At 34.5% G+C, this 20,073-nt stretch overlaps 2 protein-coding genes across 3 annotated transcripts in view; one reads left to right on the top strand and one right to left on the bottom strand.

The window, feature by feature from the left end:
* LOC129001284 (DNA topoisomerase 3-alpha) overlaps positions 1 to 5,555 on the top strand; it is a 42,906-nt gene extending 37,351 nt beyond the window's left edge. Inside the window, exons 23-24 of the mRNA XM_054428532.1 lie at positions 1,519 to 1,613; positions 5,363 to 5,555. Of these exons, the coding sequence (XP_054284507.1) occupies positions 1,519 to 1,553 (35 nt within the window). The 3' untranslated portion in view covers positions 1,554 to 1,613; positions 5,363 to 5,555. The remainder of the gene's footprint in view (positions 1 to 1,518; positions 1,614 to 5,362) is intronic.
* Positions 5,556 to 6,831: 1,276 nt separating this feature from the next.
* Positions 6,832 to 20,073, bottom strand: part of LOC128999306 (thymidine kinase, cytosolic-like) — a 31,711-nt gene continuing 18,469 nt past the window's right edge. For both annotated transcript variants that reach the window (XM_054425733.1, XM_054425732.1), the window contains exons 3-5: positions 14,893 to 15,059; positions 14,038 to 14,247; positions 6,832 to 8,776 (exon numbers count right to left, since the gene is read on the bottom strand). In XM_054425733.1, the coding sequence (XP_054281708.1) occupies positions 8,609 to 8,776; positions 14,038 to 14,247; positions 14,893 to 15,059 (545 nt within the window). In that variant the 3' untranslated portion in view covers positions 6,832 to 8,608. The remainder of the gene's footprint in view (positions 8,777 to 14,037; positions 14,248 to 14,892; positions 15,060 to 20,073) is intronic.

Consider the following 20,073-nt stretch of genomic DNA (forward strand, 5'->3'; position numbering starts at 1 on the left):
AGAATGCATAGCCTAACCATAGCTAGGAATCTGGCTGATAATTTACATCAATATCACTACCTACTTCTTCAGGATCATCAACCAGCCCTTCAAAATCACTTAAATCTTCTTATAATGCACCACGTATATCACAACTTTTGATTTTTAACACTAAAACAATGATAAACGTAATAAAACACATCAGTCATCGGTCCGAGGGTAACCTAGCTATTTACAAATACGCACGTCAGCTGTCTGCTACAATTACGATCGGCTCGGAGAACATACAGTGCTGAGACAGACCTCTGGAGAAAGCTTAGAATATAACGAAAAGAACGATACCTAACTCGATCCAGTTCAATCCGATTCAGTCAGTCATAGAGCCTTCGCCGTAAACGATGTTGGCGCGTCGAAAAATCGACGAGTGACGCTCGGAGGGTTAAAATTCAGTCGTCCAGTTGATTAACCAACTTCAGTTAACATTATCATTATAGTCCATGTGCAAATTTGTAATTTTGTTGTATTTGCACTGGTTTTTAGGTGTAATCTGGCTTTTTTCTAACAAAGCCATATATTGCTTATAGAAACATGAAACAAATAAACTTACTTGACTCCATACATCTGAACAAGCAAAACAAATAGCAGTTTAAAGCACAAAGTGTTAAGTATTAAAATGTGGGACCTTTTCCGTTAATTCTCTACCACTAGTTTTTAGAGCAATTATTATTAGCAGTAGAAGTGGTAGTAAATTCATCTTTGGTTAGGTTAGGTTATAGATTTTAGTATATAGTTAGAAAAACCTAACCTTACTTTCAGTGTTTCCATTCGCGGGATTATTATCCCGCGAACGGGATTTTTAGACCTTGAGCGGGATTAAAACGGGATGCGGGATAAAACGGGATTTTCAGCTGTGACGACTATTTTTATTTTTTTTCTACTCAATTTTAGAGAAAAACTTACTCAAATTGTTTAAATACTGTAGCAAAATATAATAGTGATGTTTAAACAACTTATAAAAATGATACGTAAAGTTTGATACTAGGAATTGTACCAAAAAAATTATGCGGGATAAAACGGGATTTTTCGTTGATTTAAAAGCGGGATAAACGGGATTTTTCGACCCTGTAAGCGGGATTATTTTTTTGGTCGTGTGGAAACACTGCTTACTTTACCACATTCCACAAGTGATAATGAATTAAGGTCCAAAATTTGTATTATAATTCACTCCCACAAATAAGTGGCGATGCAACAAAGTAAAAACAAGTTTGCCAACTCTTTATGTGACGTTACTGATCATCATTAAGCAATTGTGTGCAACTCCTTCACACCCCTGCTAAACTAACACAAACAGTCAGAAAATTATCTAGCTACTTTCAGAGAAGTCCTACTTAAGGACAAAATAACAGTGTTATGGTTGTTTTTCTTTTATTGTGTATCTATTAGACAATGGACTCTAGTTTTTCTCAGGTAAGCTGGCCGAACTATATTCCTTTTTGAAAAACTCCTTAAGAGTTTAAATGTATTTTCGTTTTGTTCTAGGTCACATTAGGCCGAATTGTCCTCTTTTGAGATAGCATATGATCTCAAAAAACTAAATTCAAAGAGCTACAAGACTGTTGAAAGAATCAAAGGCAGTAAGTGTGTGACAGAGAATATTTATGTTGTATTTTCGTTCTACAGTTTAACATTTAAATATTTAGTAATACTTTTAAGTTAATCACTTTATTGATTGTTGTTAATGCTATTATTAACTCAATGGTAAATTACTCTAAGAGTCCCCGTCCAATTATACAGGGTGTCCCGGAACTCTCTACCAATATTTTAGGACATTGTTCCTGGGTAAGAAACATAACTAAATATCATATTTAAACTGTCCGGAAGTCCTTAGTTACTCACACAGCCGCCATTTTGTTTTTTTCAGTTATTAATTTTTTTCTAAAGAATGGTTAAACATACGAAATGGAAACTTTGCACAAACATTTATGACAACTAGACAAAGCTACCAAAAAATTATCAAGATTTTTCAAATTCATAAAACAAAATGGCGGCCATTTAAAATTTTTGTAAAATCAATGGTTTTTGAGTTATTTAAGAAAGAAAATTTTAAATGGCCGCCAAATTGTTTTATGGATTATAAAAATCTTCTTTTGTAGCTTTGTCTAGTTGTCATAAATGTTTGTGCAAAGTTTCCATTTCGTATGTTTACCCATTCTTTAGAAAAAAATTAATAACTGAAAAAAACAAAATGGCAGCTGTGTGAGTAACTAAGGACTTCCGGACAATTTAAATATGATATTTAGGTACGTTTCTTACCCAGGATCAATGCCCTAAAATATTGGTAGAGAGTTCCGGGACACCCCGTATAATACAACATCTATATATATAATACGTGAAGCCGTTTTTTGTTAACGCAACTCCTCCCTTATTAGTGGACCAATTTCAACGTTTAAGGTGTCAAAAGATTCGTCTCAATATGTAGTTTTGCAATAAGGTTTTATAATTTTTAAATTCCTACTCCTAAGGGCGTAGGGCTCTCTCAAAGGTCGGGTTTTCTCCATAAGAAATGCATAGAACAATTTTAAAAACAAAAAACAGCTGTTTATAAAAAGTAACTTATTAGCTTTTTGGGAGTAAATATTAATGTTTGTAATATTGAGGATGAGACAATTAGTAATATGATATCTTATGCGTATGAGGAGAGTAGTAAAGGCCTGGTTTGACTGAATTCACCAACACATTCCAGACATTTCAAGTAAAAAATAAGAAGTTCCAAAAACTCATTTGCTATTAAAAGTTTTAAGTTTCAATATTAGACAAAACATAAGTGAAGGAATTAGTGTTTATGTAACTTATTCAACGATCGAGTATAGTTACGGTCAAAGTTTATTTTTATTATTCAGGAGAGGCAAATAATATACGCTGTTCAAAAAGATCAAATGAAATTTGTGTCCAAATCTTATAGCTACAAGAGTTATCCAACCTATTTCGACAAATGAATCCATACTTCCAAAACTTTGGGATAGGAGGAAACTCTACTGAACAACGTGAGAACGTTCTGATGTGGGGCATATAAGTTACTGTGACTGACAGACAACACTGTTGTCTGTCAGTCACAGTAACTTATACGTTAAAATACGTTAACCAACTTTCAAAGGTGTTGCTGCTTGCTGCTTTAGCCTATTAAAAGCGGATTATGGCTGTCCAGTTGGTAACCCAGAGTTTTTGGGTAAAAATTGAGCACATGAAATGGTTGATATCACCCCACTTTTCAGGATTCTCTACGGAGAAAATTCGTTTTATTAGGGGGATGTCTCAAATCAAAGGCATAAAATTACCCAACTTAAATTACTTAACACAGGTAATCAGTGAGCCAACAGGGCTGCACTTTACTTTACGTCCTACACTCATTCGAAAGAAAATATCGATCGATATATTGATTGTTCGATAAGTTATATCGTTTGGTTAATTAGGTAAGGTTAACCTAACCTAACTAACCAAACGATATATCGAATGAAACAATCGAACAATCGATATTTTCATTCGAATGAGTGTAGGACGTAAAGTAAAGTGCAGCCGGCAACAGTTTTCTTCAATACTCAATGCTGGAAAAACTGTGTTGCAACATGTTAACTCGAATTGAAGCAGATCATTTACCATTTATTAGAAGTTGTCAGTTAAAACTGAGAGCAGAAATAAAGTAGGTGAACCTTGACGACGCAAATAGAGATATTTAAAATTACTCTCTAACAAGTGTTTAAACAACTCAACTCGAATTTAAGGATAACGTTTTCCTCGGCGTTTCATACTATGCGGCTCATCGAGCCGCACGGGTTCTCTAGTATATAATATAACACAAGACTATTGCAAACATAATTCGTGTATGCAAATTAGGTGATTAACATATGAGAGATATCTTTATTTTACAGGCTAATATTATCAAAAAATACAAGAATGTAGTCTCCTTAATATAATAAAACCCAAAGTTACCCGAACTTCACCACCTCGGGCAGTTTAGTTGTTTCTTAATATTTCGTTTGTTGTAGGTTATAAAATGTGGTTTTTGTTGATGAAATTTGTTTGTTTGGTCGTAGTTTCGTTTTTTTTATAATGCATTTTTAATATTAAACTATTTGACAGTTTTTAAGAAGCATAGTAAATTTTCCTGTAAAACAATTTTTGCTAACAATAAAATTCTTACTTTTCCGTCCATTTATATCTTGAACTGACTCGCATTTGTTAAGAATAATTTTGACCTTTTACAAAATCTGTCTCACACTATCTCATAAATGGTTCGAGTAGCCGGTTCAATGTAGAAATTCCAAAACACAAAACTGTTTTTTTTTTTTTAATATTTATTTTACAATGGCATTAAACTGTTTAATGCACTGCCTGCTAAATTGGATGGATACCAATGCGGACAAATTTGGTAAAGGAGTTAGGACTATACTTTTGTAACGCTGCTGCTACAGTGTCGAAAACTTTTTAAGACTCCTGTAAGTTAGTGATTTATACGAAACAATGATCTTTTTCCTACAGTTACCTAACAATGTAAATGTTCTCTCACTGATTTGAGAAAGCACAGTGGCCAATTCGCTCATCAGTGAGACAATGTTAACATTGTCTCACTCTAATTACTTTGTCTCACTCCAGATTTGCAACGTGAAGGCACGTTTCTTTACCAATTTATTTGTTTTATGGTAACTGTAGGAAAAATGGTATAATGTGCAACTCAAGTGCAAAGTGCAATCGCCTCACTCGTGAAACCATTCCTCACTTGCCTACGGCTCGTGAGTAAGGATTTCTCTCGAGTGAGGCAATTGCTCACTAGTTGCACAAATAACTTTAGTTTTAGATTTTGTCTGTTGAGAACAACTTTGTAACTTTGTTTTAATTAGCTTTATGAAGAATTTTTGTTTGCTTTATTGACACTACAATGCAGTTTGTAACCGTCAAGAATAAAGAGATTTGAGTGTGGTTTAAAGGGGCTCAGAGGCACACTGCATTACTGACTGACTACCGCGACCCAAACTACGTTGCCAAAATCAGTAACAACTATTAGCATTATCTATCCCCTCTATAAATTTACCAGGGTCGTTTTTACTGTAAGTGAGGGTTGTTTTTGCATATAGCTTCTTAATTCGTGAGTACGCTGTTATAAGGCATATCGCCGCATACTGGCGTCATTTGTGAACAGAACAGTGCCGTTTGCAGCACTGTAGCTGATATTTAGGCTTCGCTGTGTGTTTAGATAATTATTAAATCTCCCACCGTATGCAAGACACTGAGATGCGTACTTAATACTAATTAATTTAAACTAACTAGGTAACTTATTTGTCACCCATTACAAATGCGTTGTAGCTAAAATGTTTATGTATGTTGACAGATTTGTGGCGATACAGAGAGCCTTTCAGAAAATATCAGACCAACGTAGGGATTATTTCCGAGTCAGGGGACAGCCCTCGCATCAAACATGTTGTACTCAATCAAACTTATTAAGTTATTATAATTTATATTGTTAACATATTTAATATTATTAAAATATACAATACCAGTTTTCACTGTATGTTTTTATCATACACTTGTGTTTTCCATAAATTCAACAAAACAATTTATATCTTGTTTTCAAAGTGCTTTCTAATTTATGATTGGAAAAAATTAAAATACCCCCGCCGCAGCATACCTGCCGACTAAGCGAATTTCCATTTGTCTGAACTGATTTTCAATCAAATCTATTTAAATAACATTAGGAAAAATATACACTTATATATATATAACACTTAACACTAATATACACTTATATATATGTACTTAGGCACGAGTACCTAGGTTTGCTGCTACAAGGAAACTAATTAAGCGAGTGTTTTAGTAAAATATTAATAGCTTAGTATAAAATAAATAAATTGGTCAAGTTTAATCCAAATATACCAATAACAAACAATCAAACTACATCATTTTACAATATTCTCCATAAAAATAACATGGGAATTTTAAATTTACAACTTTTGAAATTTTCTCCGTTACCAATAACCGTACAAAAACAGTTTGATATTCTAAATTATTTGTTTTTTAAGCTCTTTAACAAGGTCTAGAGAGAAATTGAGAAATTATTTGTTTTGAGGGTCAAAAATGAGAAAAACCTTTTTTTACCCCATAAAAGCCCCCGTAAAACACTGTTCCCATGGTCCGATCATGCTGGTTCGTGAACTCATTCAAGTTTATCCCGCCTTACACCTTCAATCTAAATTTCATCAAAATCGGACAAAAATGACTCAAGTCACGGACGTATATATATATATATATATATACAGAACTAAATATATATATATATATATATTTAGTTCTGTTCTACTAAACTGAACTAAAAATATATATATATATTTAGTTCTGTTCACTTTTTGGGGCTACTTTTTCAATTAATAAGCGAAATAATAAAAACCAGAGTACCCTGAAATTCATTTTTATTTAAACTGATACGTATTTCGGCACTAAGGCCATGATCACAGTATGAGTTATCTAAGGCCATGATCACAGTATGAGTTATATAACTCATACTGTGATCATGGCCTTAGTGCCGAAATACGTATCAGTTTACTAAACTTGAAATAAAAATTAATTTCAGGGTACTCTGGTTTTTATTATTTCGCTTATTAATATATATATATATATGAATAAATCTCTATATATATATATACATACATATATAAAAATTAGAACGAATAGTGTTTTTGGCCTCTGGGGACATCAAAATGAAAAAGCAAATCGGTCTGGGGCCTAGGTCTTACCGTGCCACCTACGGTAATAGCTACTTCCCTATAGGGAAATTCGGTAAAAGGGAAAGGTTTAAAAGCAAACTTCATATTTAAATCTTTTATTTGTTAATTTAAAATATTTACATTTATCACATAAAGCATTACTACATTTAATTTTAACACACTCAAGTTTAGCCATTCCTAAATTTTTTATAAATTTGGATACTAGGAACCAAAAGAACAACGCAGAAACTTCAGTAGAGCGTCAATCATCCAAGCCCGAAGGGTTGAAGGTTAACCAGGCTGAAAGGCTAATCTCTTTACTCTCTACTTTGGAATTTCAGGCACAAACTTTAAACACACCCAATTCAGAAATACATTCTTTTGTTGTGATGCTTACACTCACTTATACTTTAAATTTAAACAGTTCCTAACCTTAATTAAAGAGTCAACATGTTTTCATGTACAAATAATAAGATACAAAATGAGGGATTCAGGGATTACAAACATAAAATACAAGTGGGTTCTAAAATATAAAAACTGAATAGAAAAGTGCAAAGTGCATTAGGATTTACATTTAAAAGTAAGAAATATCTTACTGCTATCATAAGTATTTATTTGACTAAATAATGTGTAATATTACAAATTTAAAGAATAAAAATAAAACTATATTACCCTGTGGTTTTGGTCAAGCAGGTTATATGCCTTTGTCAAACGTTACATTAATGAACATATAAATAAGTCATATACAAAGTAGTCAATAAGCATTGTCCTTAGGTTTTTTTTTTTTAAAGAGGTTGGCGGCCTCTTTTTGGTTGCGGCTCCACTGGCCGTAGTTTGTTGCAGAACAAAGTTATGGTTGGTAGGTCAAAGTAATGGGAAAGTAGCAATCAAACGAAGGTGATTCATATTGCGGCACACGGAAATGGAATCTGTCCTATATTTGTGCTGCATTTTGCCACGGTGGCTCCACTAGCTTAATCGCATCAAATCACATTTGACAGTTTCATATTGGTGGATGTTAGTTTCCGAATTACTGTATAACACTTAAATGCAGGTATCTAAACCACTTTAAACATTTGACAGGTATAAGCGCAAATCACATTGACGCTATTTATAACTTGTTTAGTGTCTTAAGTTGAGTTTTGTGAAAGATGGGGCTTCAAATTGATTGAGAAGTAGAGAAATACCCCATTTTATACAAGAAAGGTAAAGAAAATTACAACAAGTTTTAAGGCATTCTATAATGTAAAAAACTTATTGGGTGGATCCATCATTTTCTCTTATGGGACCATCGTCATCCATAAACTAAAAGTACACTGAGTACAACACTTAACACTATGAATAATAATTTACGTTATGATAGATCTAGTGATCACATATACCACCACACTAAACTGCTAGTGGAGCCATCGCGGATGCGACAACACTGCAGATTGTGGTTCATAATCTACTGCTTATGAAGCAACCCAACAGTCGTGTGTAGCGTGCGTCAATTGGTGCGAGATTAACTACGGCCAGTCGAGCCGCAGCCTTACACACACAATACCATCAAATATTAGTACAGTACATTTTATAACATTAAATAAATCATTAGGATTACTGTCAAAAAGATATTTAAAAGGTGAATTTTTCAATTTGGTCAGTCGAATTTGAAATTGAATATTGTTTGGCAAAAAAGTTCATTCCTTGTTATAAAAGGCAAGGAAAATGCCAAGGAAACATTCAAAGAAAAACTAAACTATTCATTCATTGATTGTTTTGCAGGAATTTTTTTTCACCCCCACAAAATAGAACTATGAAGAAAGCGCTTCACCTAATATTTCAACTGACCCTGTGAATATCTTACAATTTTCGGTTCTCTTAACCCTGTGATGGCATCAGGAGGTTTCCATTTCATTGAAGAGATTCTTTGCGATTCCGCTGGGCTTAATGCTTTCATCAACTCCATTGATTTGTTTGAAGGGAGATCTCTTGACTGGGGCTTCCAGTTTGTGACACTCTCTGCAGACAGCCATGTACCTCTCAACTCCTCCTATGATCTCCACCTGAAACACAGAATAATGAGCCATTACAAGAGTCTTTGACTGCCACTTGCTTCAAACAAATTTACTAAAACAAAAATTCTGCTAAATAGTTATTTGTGCAACTAGTGAGAAAAGTGAGCAATTGACTCACTCAAGAGAAATCCTTACTCACGAGCCGTAGGCGAGTGAGGAATGGTTTCTCGAGTGAGGCAATGTACTTTGAACTCGAGTTGCACATTATGCTTTTCCTACAGTTACCATAAAACAAATAAATTGGTGAAGAAACATAACCTATTTTTACACAGAAGTGAACTTTTAATAATAACATTTAACGTGAAGTGACAAATACAACAGTACAACAGCTGACCAGCTGATTTACAGCCAGTGCTGCCAACGTGTTTCGCGCGCATACGACGTTGCCTGCATGTTACGCGCTCACTATTTCGTGCCTTCACGTTGCAAATCTGGAGTGAGACAAAGTAATTAGAGTGAGACAATGTTAACATTGTCTCACTGATGAGCGAATTGGCCACTTTGCTTTCTCAAATCAGTGATAGAACATGTACATTGTTAGGTAACTGTAGGAACAATTTTTATTTTGATACTAAATAAGTTACAATTGGACTCTTTTTAGGCCAGGGACACACAGGCAAAACTGCCGGATACGGCGGAGCCGGAAAAGTTGAGGTACACATGAAGGCATGGGGAAGGCCACACTGCTCCAGTCCGGCGGATATTCTCTACTTCGCCGGATCGGCTGTTCTGCCGGCCAAGCGGGTAGCGGGGCACCGTACTTTATGGAGATGAACACACATACCAGAGAAACAGCCGGACCTGCCCCTGCCCCCACTCCTCAAGGGTGGTGGTTGTATTTATTTTATTTTAGCGCAGTGTCCAAGTGGTTTGTTTAGTTTTTTTTATAAGTCAATTTAGTTTTCTATTCCATCATGGTTGATGAAGATATGGATTTATTAATAAGTTTAGTTCATGAAAACCAGAAATTTGGGATAGATCTCTGGAAATTTACAAGGAAAAGAACAATGGGCAGCTGGAGACAAATTTGAGCCGCGCTCAATCCAGCCTTTGAGCAAATGGGAGAAAGCAAAAGAAACAAATAAGAACAATCATATTTGTTGTATCTAAAATAGTGACTAGTCGTTTGCCAGTGGAGGAACTAGTTTTAGCGACTAGTCAATTAATAGTCGTTTGCCAGTTAAGTTAGCTCCCAAAATTGTTTCTATAATGTTTTGTTATTATTTACAAACAGCTGTAATATAGGTGTTAAAAAATTTGGTCTGTGTTGTTTGACTAAAAAAAGCTATATGCAACAGGTATTACTTCGCTAAGGCAATATTAAACTCAAATTAAAAATACTGAAATATGTTATAATAATGTATTTAAATTATAATGAATTTCAACAAATGGATATTAACTGTAGAGAAATATGCACAACACTTTTCTACAAATATTTGATAATTATATTTAGTCTATAAATAAATCAATATTTCTTTATTGTCACATAACGTTTTGTACATATGTAGCATAGCTAAAAACCAGGTGACTGTCAAATTATGTAATAATAACATCAAATCTGTATAAATAAAATTAGAGTTTTGTCTGTACATTGCTCAGAATCATAAACTTATAGTTTTTTTACGTTTTATACATTAAAGAAACCGAAACAAGTCTCATCTAAATTTCTGTCTGTCATGGCACAAGAGCCATTTTACCTTCTCCTGAAAAACGAGAGTACCTATCAAGTTCCAAATCATTTTAATGTATTCACTGGATTGGCGAGATTGTCTTTAGCCATTAAAATATGGCGTCACTACTTTGTAAATAAAATAAGGGACGTTTAAAAACCCAATTTTGTGCGATTTTTTGTAAAGTTTTCTCCCGATGTTTATCACGTATTCATCTATGAAATAACGAACAGCTGTTCGAATCAAGATTATTTCTTCTAGCTTTCACTGATATGTTTACATTGAATGTTGTTTACAAATATAGCAACCAATTCCGATCACGTTTTGAAAGCAAATCCAAACTAAGCAAGATTAAAAACGTTTTTCCTTAGGCCTACATAACGAACGGATTTAATTAATCGCAAGTGCAATAATTTGTAGGGTAACCATAAATGAAAATAGAGATTCTTTGTGTATAAAGTTGTTCTTGAGTTTTGATAACCGGGAAAAAGACCTTGAATCAGTGTTGTATATGACTGGGAAACTTATATTTTTTAAATGAGCGTTTTCAGTCGAGACTCGGCATGCCGACGCGCGTCTACATGTCCATAGTAAAAATAAAAGTAGGCCTACCGTGTATTTATGTTTATTCGTCATGTGTATAAGTGTACAGTTTGTGTATGTATTTCAAAAACTCCAAGACGCACCTAATGGGGAAGCTTAAGACCTTATATTAGGACTGATGATGGCGATTTAATTTCGCCGAGATGTATCTCCTGTAATAGGATACATTAGGATCGACCGGCGGACACAGGTAATTAAGTGGAAAGTTAAAGATTAAAATAATTACAGGATCGAGCCGTCCATTAAAAATTCATTAATGCTATAATAAGTTTTACCTAGTAAAAAGTTGGCAAGGCTGCTTTTAAATGAATTTGTATTTATTAATATTTTTAATTCTGGGTCTAATTTATAAAAACAATTTTCCCCATGTAGGAAGGGGTTTTTCCAACAAGTTTGAGATTGTGTCTAGGAAACTGAAAATTATTTTTGAATCTCATATTATACGAATGCTCAAAGTTTCCGCTGCAGAATTGAGGATAGTTGGATTGTACAGTTAGCAAGGTTTTAGGGCCCTATTACACTAGGTCACCAGGCGACGTCACCGGTGGCGTCACCGGTGACATGACTGGTTGGTGGGCATTGGTTCTTATGGCGCCTATTACACTAGGGTCACCGGTTGCGTCACCAGCCTTTGGTGACGGACCGGTGACTCTGCCCCGTGACCAGACGAGTAACCACTGGTGACCAAGATTTGTCGCTGGGCATTGAATCAAATGAGACATATTACACACAGTCACCGCGGTTGCGTCACCACTGTATATTTGTGTTCTGCAAGTTCAGATTGTTGCCAGTGGACGTATTGTCGGAAAACTATGAAGAATTGCTACTACATTCAGTTTCTTTTTCACCACCACCTTTCACAATACACTGGCTTTTTTACCGAGTCATCTTCCCTTGTTCCCTTCCCTGCATCTCGTCCCCGCTTAATCAATAACTTTTGATCACTAGACTCTTTTTACTGAAGAGTAGTAACTTATATAACTATATAACTTAACTTAACTATAACTTAATAACTTAAACTGAAGAGTAACAACGAGGTGACAGCGCTGAATGTAGACACTGGCTGGAGTGGAGGAACTTTGGGGGTTGGTCTCACTCCTGGTGACTTCTCTGGTGTTCAGGCTGGCTGCCCGTACAGTAACCGGTGACGTCACCGGTGACGCCACCGGTGACGCCACCGGTGACATCGCCTGGTGACCTAGTGTAATACGGCCCTTATAAATAATCAAATTTGAAACCGTCATTATATTTAACTGTTTATAAATTGGTTTACACAAAGCTTTCCATGGTGAAAAAGTTATGATTCGCAAAAACCTTTTTTGGACTTTGAAAATTCTATTTATATCTGTGGAGTAGCCCCAAAGTTCAATACCATATTGAAGTATGGAGTAAAAATAAGCGTAATACATCATCACTGAAGTTTTTAAGTCTATTGTATCCCTTGAACATAAAATTTGGAAACAAGCAGAGTTGAGTTTGCCCAAAACATATTCAACACACCTATCCCATGCCAAATGCTTGTTAATGTACAGGCCTAAAAATTTATTATTTTCATCAATTGAAAGCTGTGTGAAAGCATTTACATTTTTTCTATTCTGGGGTGTAAAAAATCTAACCAATTGAGTTTTATCTTGATTCATTTTCAAACCATTTATATCAAACCAGTTCCCTAGCTCATCCAGACACTCAGTAACTTTGACAACAAATTCCTCATAAATTTTTGATTTGACGACTGCAGTAGTGTCATCTGCATACAGAATAAGACTATTGGAAACATTTTTAGGTAAATCATTTATATGTATAAGAAACAGAAGTGGCCCCAGAATGGACCCTTGAGGCACCCCAACTTTAATTTCCTCCCAATTAGATTTTATTTCTTGCTTATTTTTAGTTATTGTTGTCCTTTGGAAGTGAGCATTTAAGTAGGATCCAAGCCAAGGTATCGATTTAGTATAAAATTTATAAAATGATATTTTTTTAGAAGAAGGTTGTGGTTAACACAATCAAATGCCTTGGACAAGTCACAGAACACACCCATTGTGCTCTGCGACCCATCCAAGGCCCATGCCACCTCATCGATGAACTCAGCTAAAGCATTCATTGTGCCAAGGCCCTTTCTAAAACCGAACTGTTTTTCAGAAAATATATTAAAAGCTTCCATAAAATTTATAATTTAGTTACAAGCAATCTTTTCAAACACCTTGTAGAATGTAGGCAGGAGTGAAATTGGCCTGTAATTGTCTGGGTTATGTTTTTCTCCCTTTTTAAAAAGAGGTTTAAGCTCTGCAAATTTTAAATGTTTTGGGAAAATATTGGTTTGAAAAGATTGGTTTATGATAATTGAAAGAGGTTCAGCTATAGAATTGGAAACAGTTTTTATAATGTCAAGAGGAATTTCATCCCAGCCTGCTGATCATTTATTACTGAAATATTTGATAACTTTAATTACTTCTGTCTTATTTATTGTTTGAAAATCAAACTTTTGATATTGAGAATCTGCAATCGAATTTTGTGTAAGCCTTAATGCCTCACATTCAGAAGGAGATGACCCAATTTCTTTTGAGATATTAACAAATTTAGTATTGAAAAATTCTGCAATATCGTTTTTTTTTAGCATTGCTGAGTGTTTTATTGTTTACCTTAATGTCGGGGAAATCATAATCTGCCTTAACCAGACCCAGTTCAGACTTGATTACGGACCAAGCGGCCTTACTCTTGTAAGGCTGTCTGAACGATTTCTGAACGAACGATGTCTGAACAATTTCTTCACAAAGATTGACTCCTTTTTACGAGGGAGAAAGATTTACAGTTGATGTCCTCAACTCTAACTGATCCTTCTTTGCCCCAGGGATAAAAGAACTACTTTAGTCCGGCAAGTTTTTGCTGCAGTATGACAACAAGTTTTTTTGCTTAAACTTGTTCAAACTAAAACAATCAAGTTAATGTTTGTTGTGTAAGTTAATGGCTCAAACATACTTGAGTCTCGCTGCCGATCCTCTTGGTGAAGGCTGCATCATTAAAGCAGCTCATGCAAACAGCCGTTAGTTTGACCACGTTCTCTGCGAGAGGAACAAGGTCCAGTATGGAGCCAAACCTCTCTCGTTGGTAGGTCCCGTCCAATGCTGCCACGACGACAATCTTGCCTGCGTTGGCCATGCGCTCACAGAACTCCACCGTGTCCGGGAACTATAAGACATGATTGATTATGTATTGGCCTTAAAGTCGCCAGAATTAACCAATAAAGGTATCTGGTATACGCTATCTTTTACTGTCTCATTGGTCCATTGTTTTATTGTGCTACAGCTGTTTCTTGCTGCGCTAAATTTAGCATGTCTTAAGGTTGGATAGGGTATGTTTTTAGGTTGGATACGGTAAGTCTTAAGTAGCAACTTAACATCACCCGAGCCCTCCCTTGTGTCTTAATTAGGGTTTAGTCAATCTGTATTAACTGTGAAGTTGTGGTTTATGATAGTTCATAACTGAACCCAGCTGTCTCTGATCATTGGGCTTTAAATAAATTATGCTGGCTAATGAAACAGCTGATTTTAGTCAGTGACAAAGCTGAACAAATCATCTTACTCTCTTCTATACTCAACTTGCATGAATAATGAGCTATATGTACGTCGCTGTCTTATAGTGAATAAATGACTGAAAGTGGAAGTTGATGTGAAAGGTTTGAATGTTCTAATGGATTGAGTTAAAATATATTAAGCCGTTTCCAGACTTTTTTGTCACCCTGTATAGCTTTTATTTTCTGAAAAAAATTGTTTCAACCAACAATTTTTTGATGACAATTTGAAAAAAAAACCAAAGCAGCATTTTCATACTTACAAACTGTCCCTCGTCAATGCCGATGACATCAAAATGGCTTGTGTCAACGTTCACGTCTGCCAACTTAACAGCACTGATGGCAGGTAATCTGTGACCTTCATGTGTGGACACATCCTTGGTTGAGTAACGATTGTCGTTAGCATAACGTACCAGCATGCACCGGTAGTCTACAGAAATATAAAATGATATCATGATAAACTTTTATTTCCTAACACTTATTGTTCGAGACATACCAAAGGCACTTATTGTTCGAGACATCTGTCACTATAGATGTGAAACAATTCTATTGTGACAGCATTTTTGAAGTTACTGCCATTTTGTTACCTAATGATAATGTAGTTGTTTCCACTTTGTATAGAACTCCTGATTCTAATATTAGTATGTTTTTTAATCTATTTGAATCGTATTTGTTACACTTATATGGTAAATTTTCTGGGTCGAAGCATATTATTTCAGCTGATTTTAATATAGACATTTTGTCAAAATCACATGAAAGAGAATCATTTTTGAATTTATTGCGATCCTTTGACATGTATTGGTTGAATGAGGAACCGACTAGGGGGGGGAAATGCATAGATAATATTGTAAGTAATTTTAATAGAAAGAAAACAATTTGTTGTGTAATAGAACCTCATTTATCGGATCATGCGGGGGTATATGCTCAATTTAAAGAAATTTCTGTGGAAAGTGTGATGCCTAACAATGTTTTGACTAAGAAAGTCAGAGAACTGACACCTGAAGCACTTTTCAATTTAAAAAGTAAATTGTCCCAAATTGACTGGACACAGTTATGTAGTATAAGAGATGTAAATATAGCTTTCAATCATTTTAATTTATTGTTGACAAATTCATATAATGAATGCTGTAGAGTTAAGGAAGTTAAGGTGAAAACTAGAAAAAAGCCTGACTTAAAATGGTATACACCAGAATTGAAGAGCTTTAAAGTGTATGTAAATGCTTTTTATGATAGATATAAAAATAGCTTGGGCACAGAAAATGAAAATATCTTCAAACAAGAATATATAGATGTAAAAAAAAGGTACAAACACAAAGTTAACTATTGCAAAAAAGTTGCAAATGAAAAGTACATTTTAAATTCCTCAAATAAATGTAAAGCTGCGTGGGCTTTAATAAAAACTGAGTCAAATTGTAATGTCACTAAGCAAGAAAACTTATTAATTGATTCAGATACTTTTAATGACTATTTTGTTAATATTTTAAGTACCGGTAGTATAAATGTTGTTAGTGATAAGAATAAATCCCATGACAAGGCAGTAGAATTAGTAAATAATTTTGTCCTTGAAAGAAAAAAAGATTTGAATAAATATCTGGTTTGGCGAACAATTGAAGGTAAAGATGTGACTAAAGTTGTTACTAGCTTAAGTTCATCATGTAGTGAAGATTACTATGGTTTATCAAATAGAGTTCTAAAGGAAATATGTCAGGTGATAGTGACACCGTTGACTTTACTGTTTAATATGATCTTGGAACAGGGTATATATCCGCAAGCACTAAAAGTAACAAAAGTGATACCAGTCTATAAAAAGGGTGAAAAGTTGAGCCCATCTAGTTACCGACCAATATCTCTGGTTCCTATAATAAGTAAAGTTTTTGAATCCTGTATTAAGGCTCAACTTGATACATTTTTTGTAACTAATAATTTGTTTTGTGAGGAACAGTATGGTTTCATGCAAGGTAAAAATACAGTAAAAGCAGTAGAGAATGTGATAGAAACAGTGTTAGAAAACTTCGAAAATAAGCTGTTATCATCTGCCTTACTCATAGATCTTACTAAAGCTTTTGATTGCATGAATCATGAGCTACTGCTAGACAAACTGTTTCACTATGGTATCAGAGGTAAAGAACTTAATTTATTTAAATCATACTTGAGTGGTAGAGAACAAATGGTGGTACAGGGCAGTGATAAGTCTGGCTTTAGAACAATATTAATGGGTGTGCCTCAGGGATCAGTCCTTGGACCTCTTTTATTTATTATTGCTGTGAACGATTTTGCTTCAAATATTCCTTGTGCCACAGTGTTATATGCAGATGATACCACACTTCTTAACAGTAAAAAACACCTAGATGATCTAATAAGAACTGAGAACCAAGCCTTAGAAATAGCAATGGAATGGTTTCATTCTAATCTTTTAATTGTTAATGAAAAAAAGACTGAACAAATTATCTTTTCTTTGGACTTTTCTATTTATAAAGATGTGAAACCTGTTAAGTTGTTAGGTATTTATCTTGATAGTAGGTTAAGTTGGGAAACTCATGTCGAGCAGTTGTGTAGAAAACTGTCTAGAGTAATTCACCTTCTTAGAAAGTTGAAAGATTGTGTAACCAAAAACATGCTGATAACTGCCTATTACGCTTTTTTTCATTCTCACTTAAAGTATGGCATAACTTTATGGGGCAACTCGTGTAGTGCATTAGAGGCTTTTAAGTGGCAAAAAAGAGCTGTAAGAGTCATTACAAATGTTTCAGATAGGGAGTCATGTGTTCCTTTATTCAAAGAGCTTAAAATAATGACTCTTCCAAATTTGTACATATATTGCTGCCTGATGGATGTTAAGAATTCTATTTGTAAATTGTCTGTTAGAAAAGAAATACATGACTATCAAACGAGGAAAAACTATCTTCTTAACTTAATGTCTGTACGGTTGGAAAAAACAAGAAACAGTCATGTTTATATGAAAATTAAATTATTTAATAAACTGCCAGAAAACATGTGGAATATAACTTCAAAACAGTTTGAAAATAAGATTAAAATATGGTTAAGAGAACATATTTTTTATACTGTTGATGAATTTTTAGCTTGTGACATTAGTACTTTAAGAATTTAAATTGGATAATTGTTTAGATTTTATATTAATTGTTTGTTATGTCATTCCCTGGTGTTTGTATATTTTGTTATTGTTTTTATCTATAAATTAATATTCTATTTTTCAACTAGCTGTGTACCCGTTCTACGCACGGGGATCTTATAATATTCAGTTGAAACCTTCTTATATAACGAACAGCAGTTGGTTTGCATATTTTAAGATATGCTGGCCAAACTATTATACATAGCTTCATTTTATGTTGTTTTTTGTTGTTCCGGATCGGTATGACAATCAATAAAAGGTTAAATTACCTCTGTGTCTGCCGGTCGATCCTATAACGGTAGGCTTACTTTTATTTTTACTATCTGATCTCGTTTGCATGGCTCAATCACGTCCTGGTTGAAGTTCGTTCGCTACGCTCACTCACCTGTATGTTGGAGCTCGTTCGCTGCGCTCACTTTCCTTCAGGTTAGCTCGTTCGCTACGCTCACTTGCCTTCAGGTTAGCTCGTTCGCTACGCTCACTCGCCTCCAGGTTGCAAATTAGCTGTTGTCATAAATGTAAAAGAAATAATAGTGCTAGTGCTGCACCCTGTTGGTAATCCTTGTAACTTTAATGCTATTGAACATCACAGAACAGAACCAACTTGTTTAATTGAAACAGCTGTTAAGATTCAATAATTTCATTTCTCATAAGGTTAACATGGGCTTCCAGAAATTCCACGTCAAAAATCGACAAAAACTTGATTTTCAAGGGTTTACTGTTAAATATCTAACTGTCTCATATTCGATGAAATACGTCTAAAACCATCTCATATATGTATAGTATTTGGAAAATAAGTTTCAGGCGGGACAGTGCTATAGTTATTGAGGAGTAGTTGTAATAAAGTGCGTATTTTAGCGTTACCAAGAGAATGACAGATAGACAGACAGACAGACAGACAGACAGACAGACAGAAATTGAGATAAGGTTTGATTCGGTTTCTCTGACCTATGAAATGTAAAAATAACCAAAAAGTTCATTATTCTAAGCAATGTACAGACAAAACTCTAATTTTATTTATATAGATGTACCTTTTACTTAGAATAGGCTATTTACATACATTATATGCTTGTGACTTTGTCAATTGCACACATGTGTTTAAAGACAATAAAAATCTTTGACTTTGACTTTGACTTTGGCATGGCTAAGGTGGTACAAACAAAACCAGGAGATTATTGTGTTACTATACTACCACATGTGTATGCAAATTTTGTAATTTTTTAGTTAGACATTAATATAGATGCATGTCTGGGGAAAATTGTCAAAATATATTTTCCTACAGTCGCCCGACAAAGTGGTCTTCCTTGCACAGATATAGTACAGAAACAGAAAGACTTACTTTGGCACACACCAGTATTCCAACCAAACAACACAAAACAGTGTGTTGAAAGAACCTCTGAAGTAGCTTGTGAAAGGGGCGAAATATCAGTTTAATATGTACTTTTTATGTGTTCTATTGACCTCCTGGGACTCTTTATACAGGTGAGTTAGTTGTGTATCCTTCCTTTCTCCCCAATAATTATATGATTTATAGTAACCGTAGGAAAAATATAATGTGTAACACAAGTGCAAATTGCACTTGAGCAACATTTCACACTATCCCGACTCGTGGATAAACATTTCTCTCGTGTGCAGCAAAGTGCCACATTGCCCACTACTTACACAAATAACTATTTCCTACAGTTGCCTGACAAAGTGGGCTTCCATGCACTGATTAAAGTACACCAGTAGCTAATTCAAATTCATGCATTACTTTTGCCGTACTCCAGTATTCCAACCAAACAATACTAAACAGTGTGATTTTATTAGGCACGTAATAAGTGTACGCTTGAAAATAATTTGGCAACACTTAAATTTACTACGACTACGATCAGCTGGTGTAGTGTTTATTCCAATTTCGTTCAACGCTTGGATTTAACCTAACCTAAAAACGTGTTGTATGTTGTATAGTGTTTGAAAGACTAATTATTTATGCTTAATAGTGACTGTAGGAGAAATATAATGTGTGACGCTAGTACAAAGTGCTTTGCTGCACTCGATAAACTTTTTACACTCGACTGCGGCTCGTGCGAAAAAACGAAACGCATTCATTTCATATCATATCAGTTAATTAATTGTCATATTATCATATCAATTAATTGTCTTTGGAAACAACTTGGTTACCTTACAAAGTGAATACATCAACAAACAGACTATGAAGCTGGAAAAGATTTGCAGGTATGAGACACAAGATTTGTAGAAATAGAATCTTTGGAAAACTAATTTTGTGATTGCTAGATATTTATAAGTTTACTAGCAATTACCCGGCTCGCGT

Source organism: Macrosteles quadrilineatus, unplaced genomic scaffold, assembly GCF_028750875.1.
Source record: "Macrosteles quadrilineatus isolate MER2022 unplaced genomic scaffold, UCM_ALF_1.0 Scaffold_8__2_contigs__length_117827958, whole genome shotgun sequence".
Taxonomy (NCBI): domain Eukaryota; kingdom Metazoa; phylum Arthropoda; class Insecta; order Hemiptera; family Cicadellidae; genus Macrosteles; species Macrosteles quadrilineatus.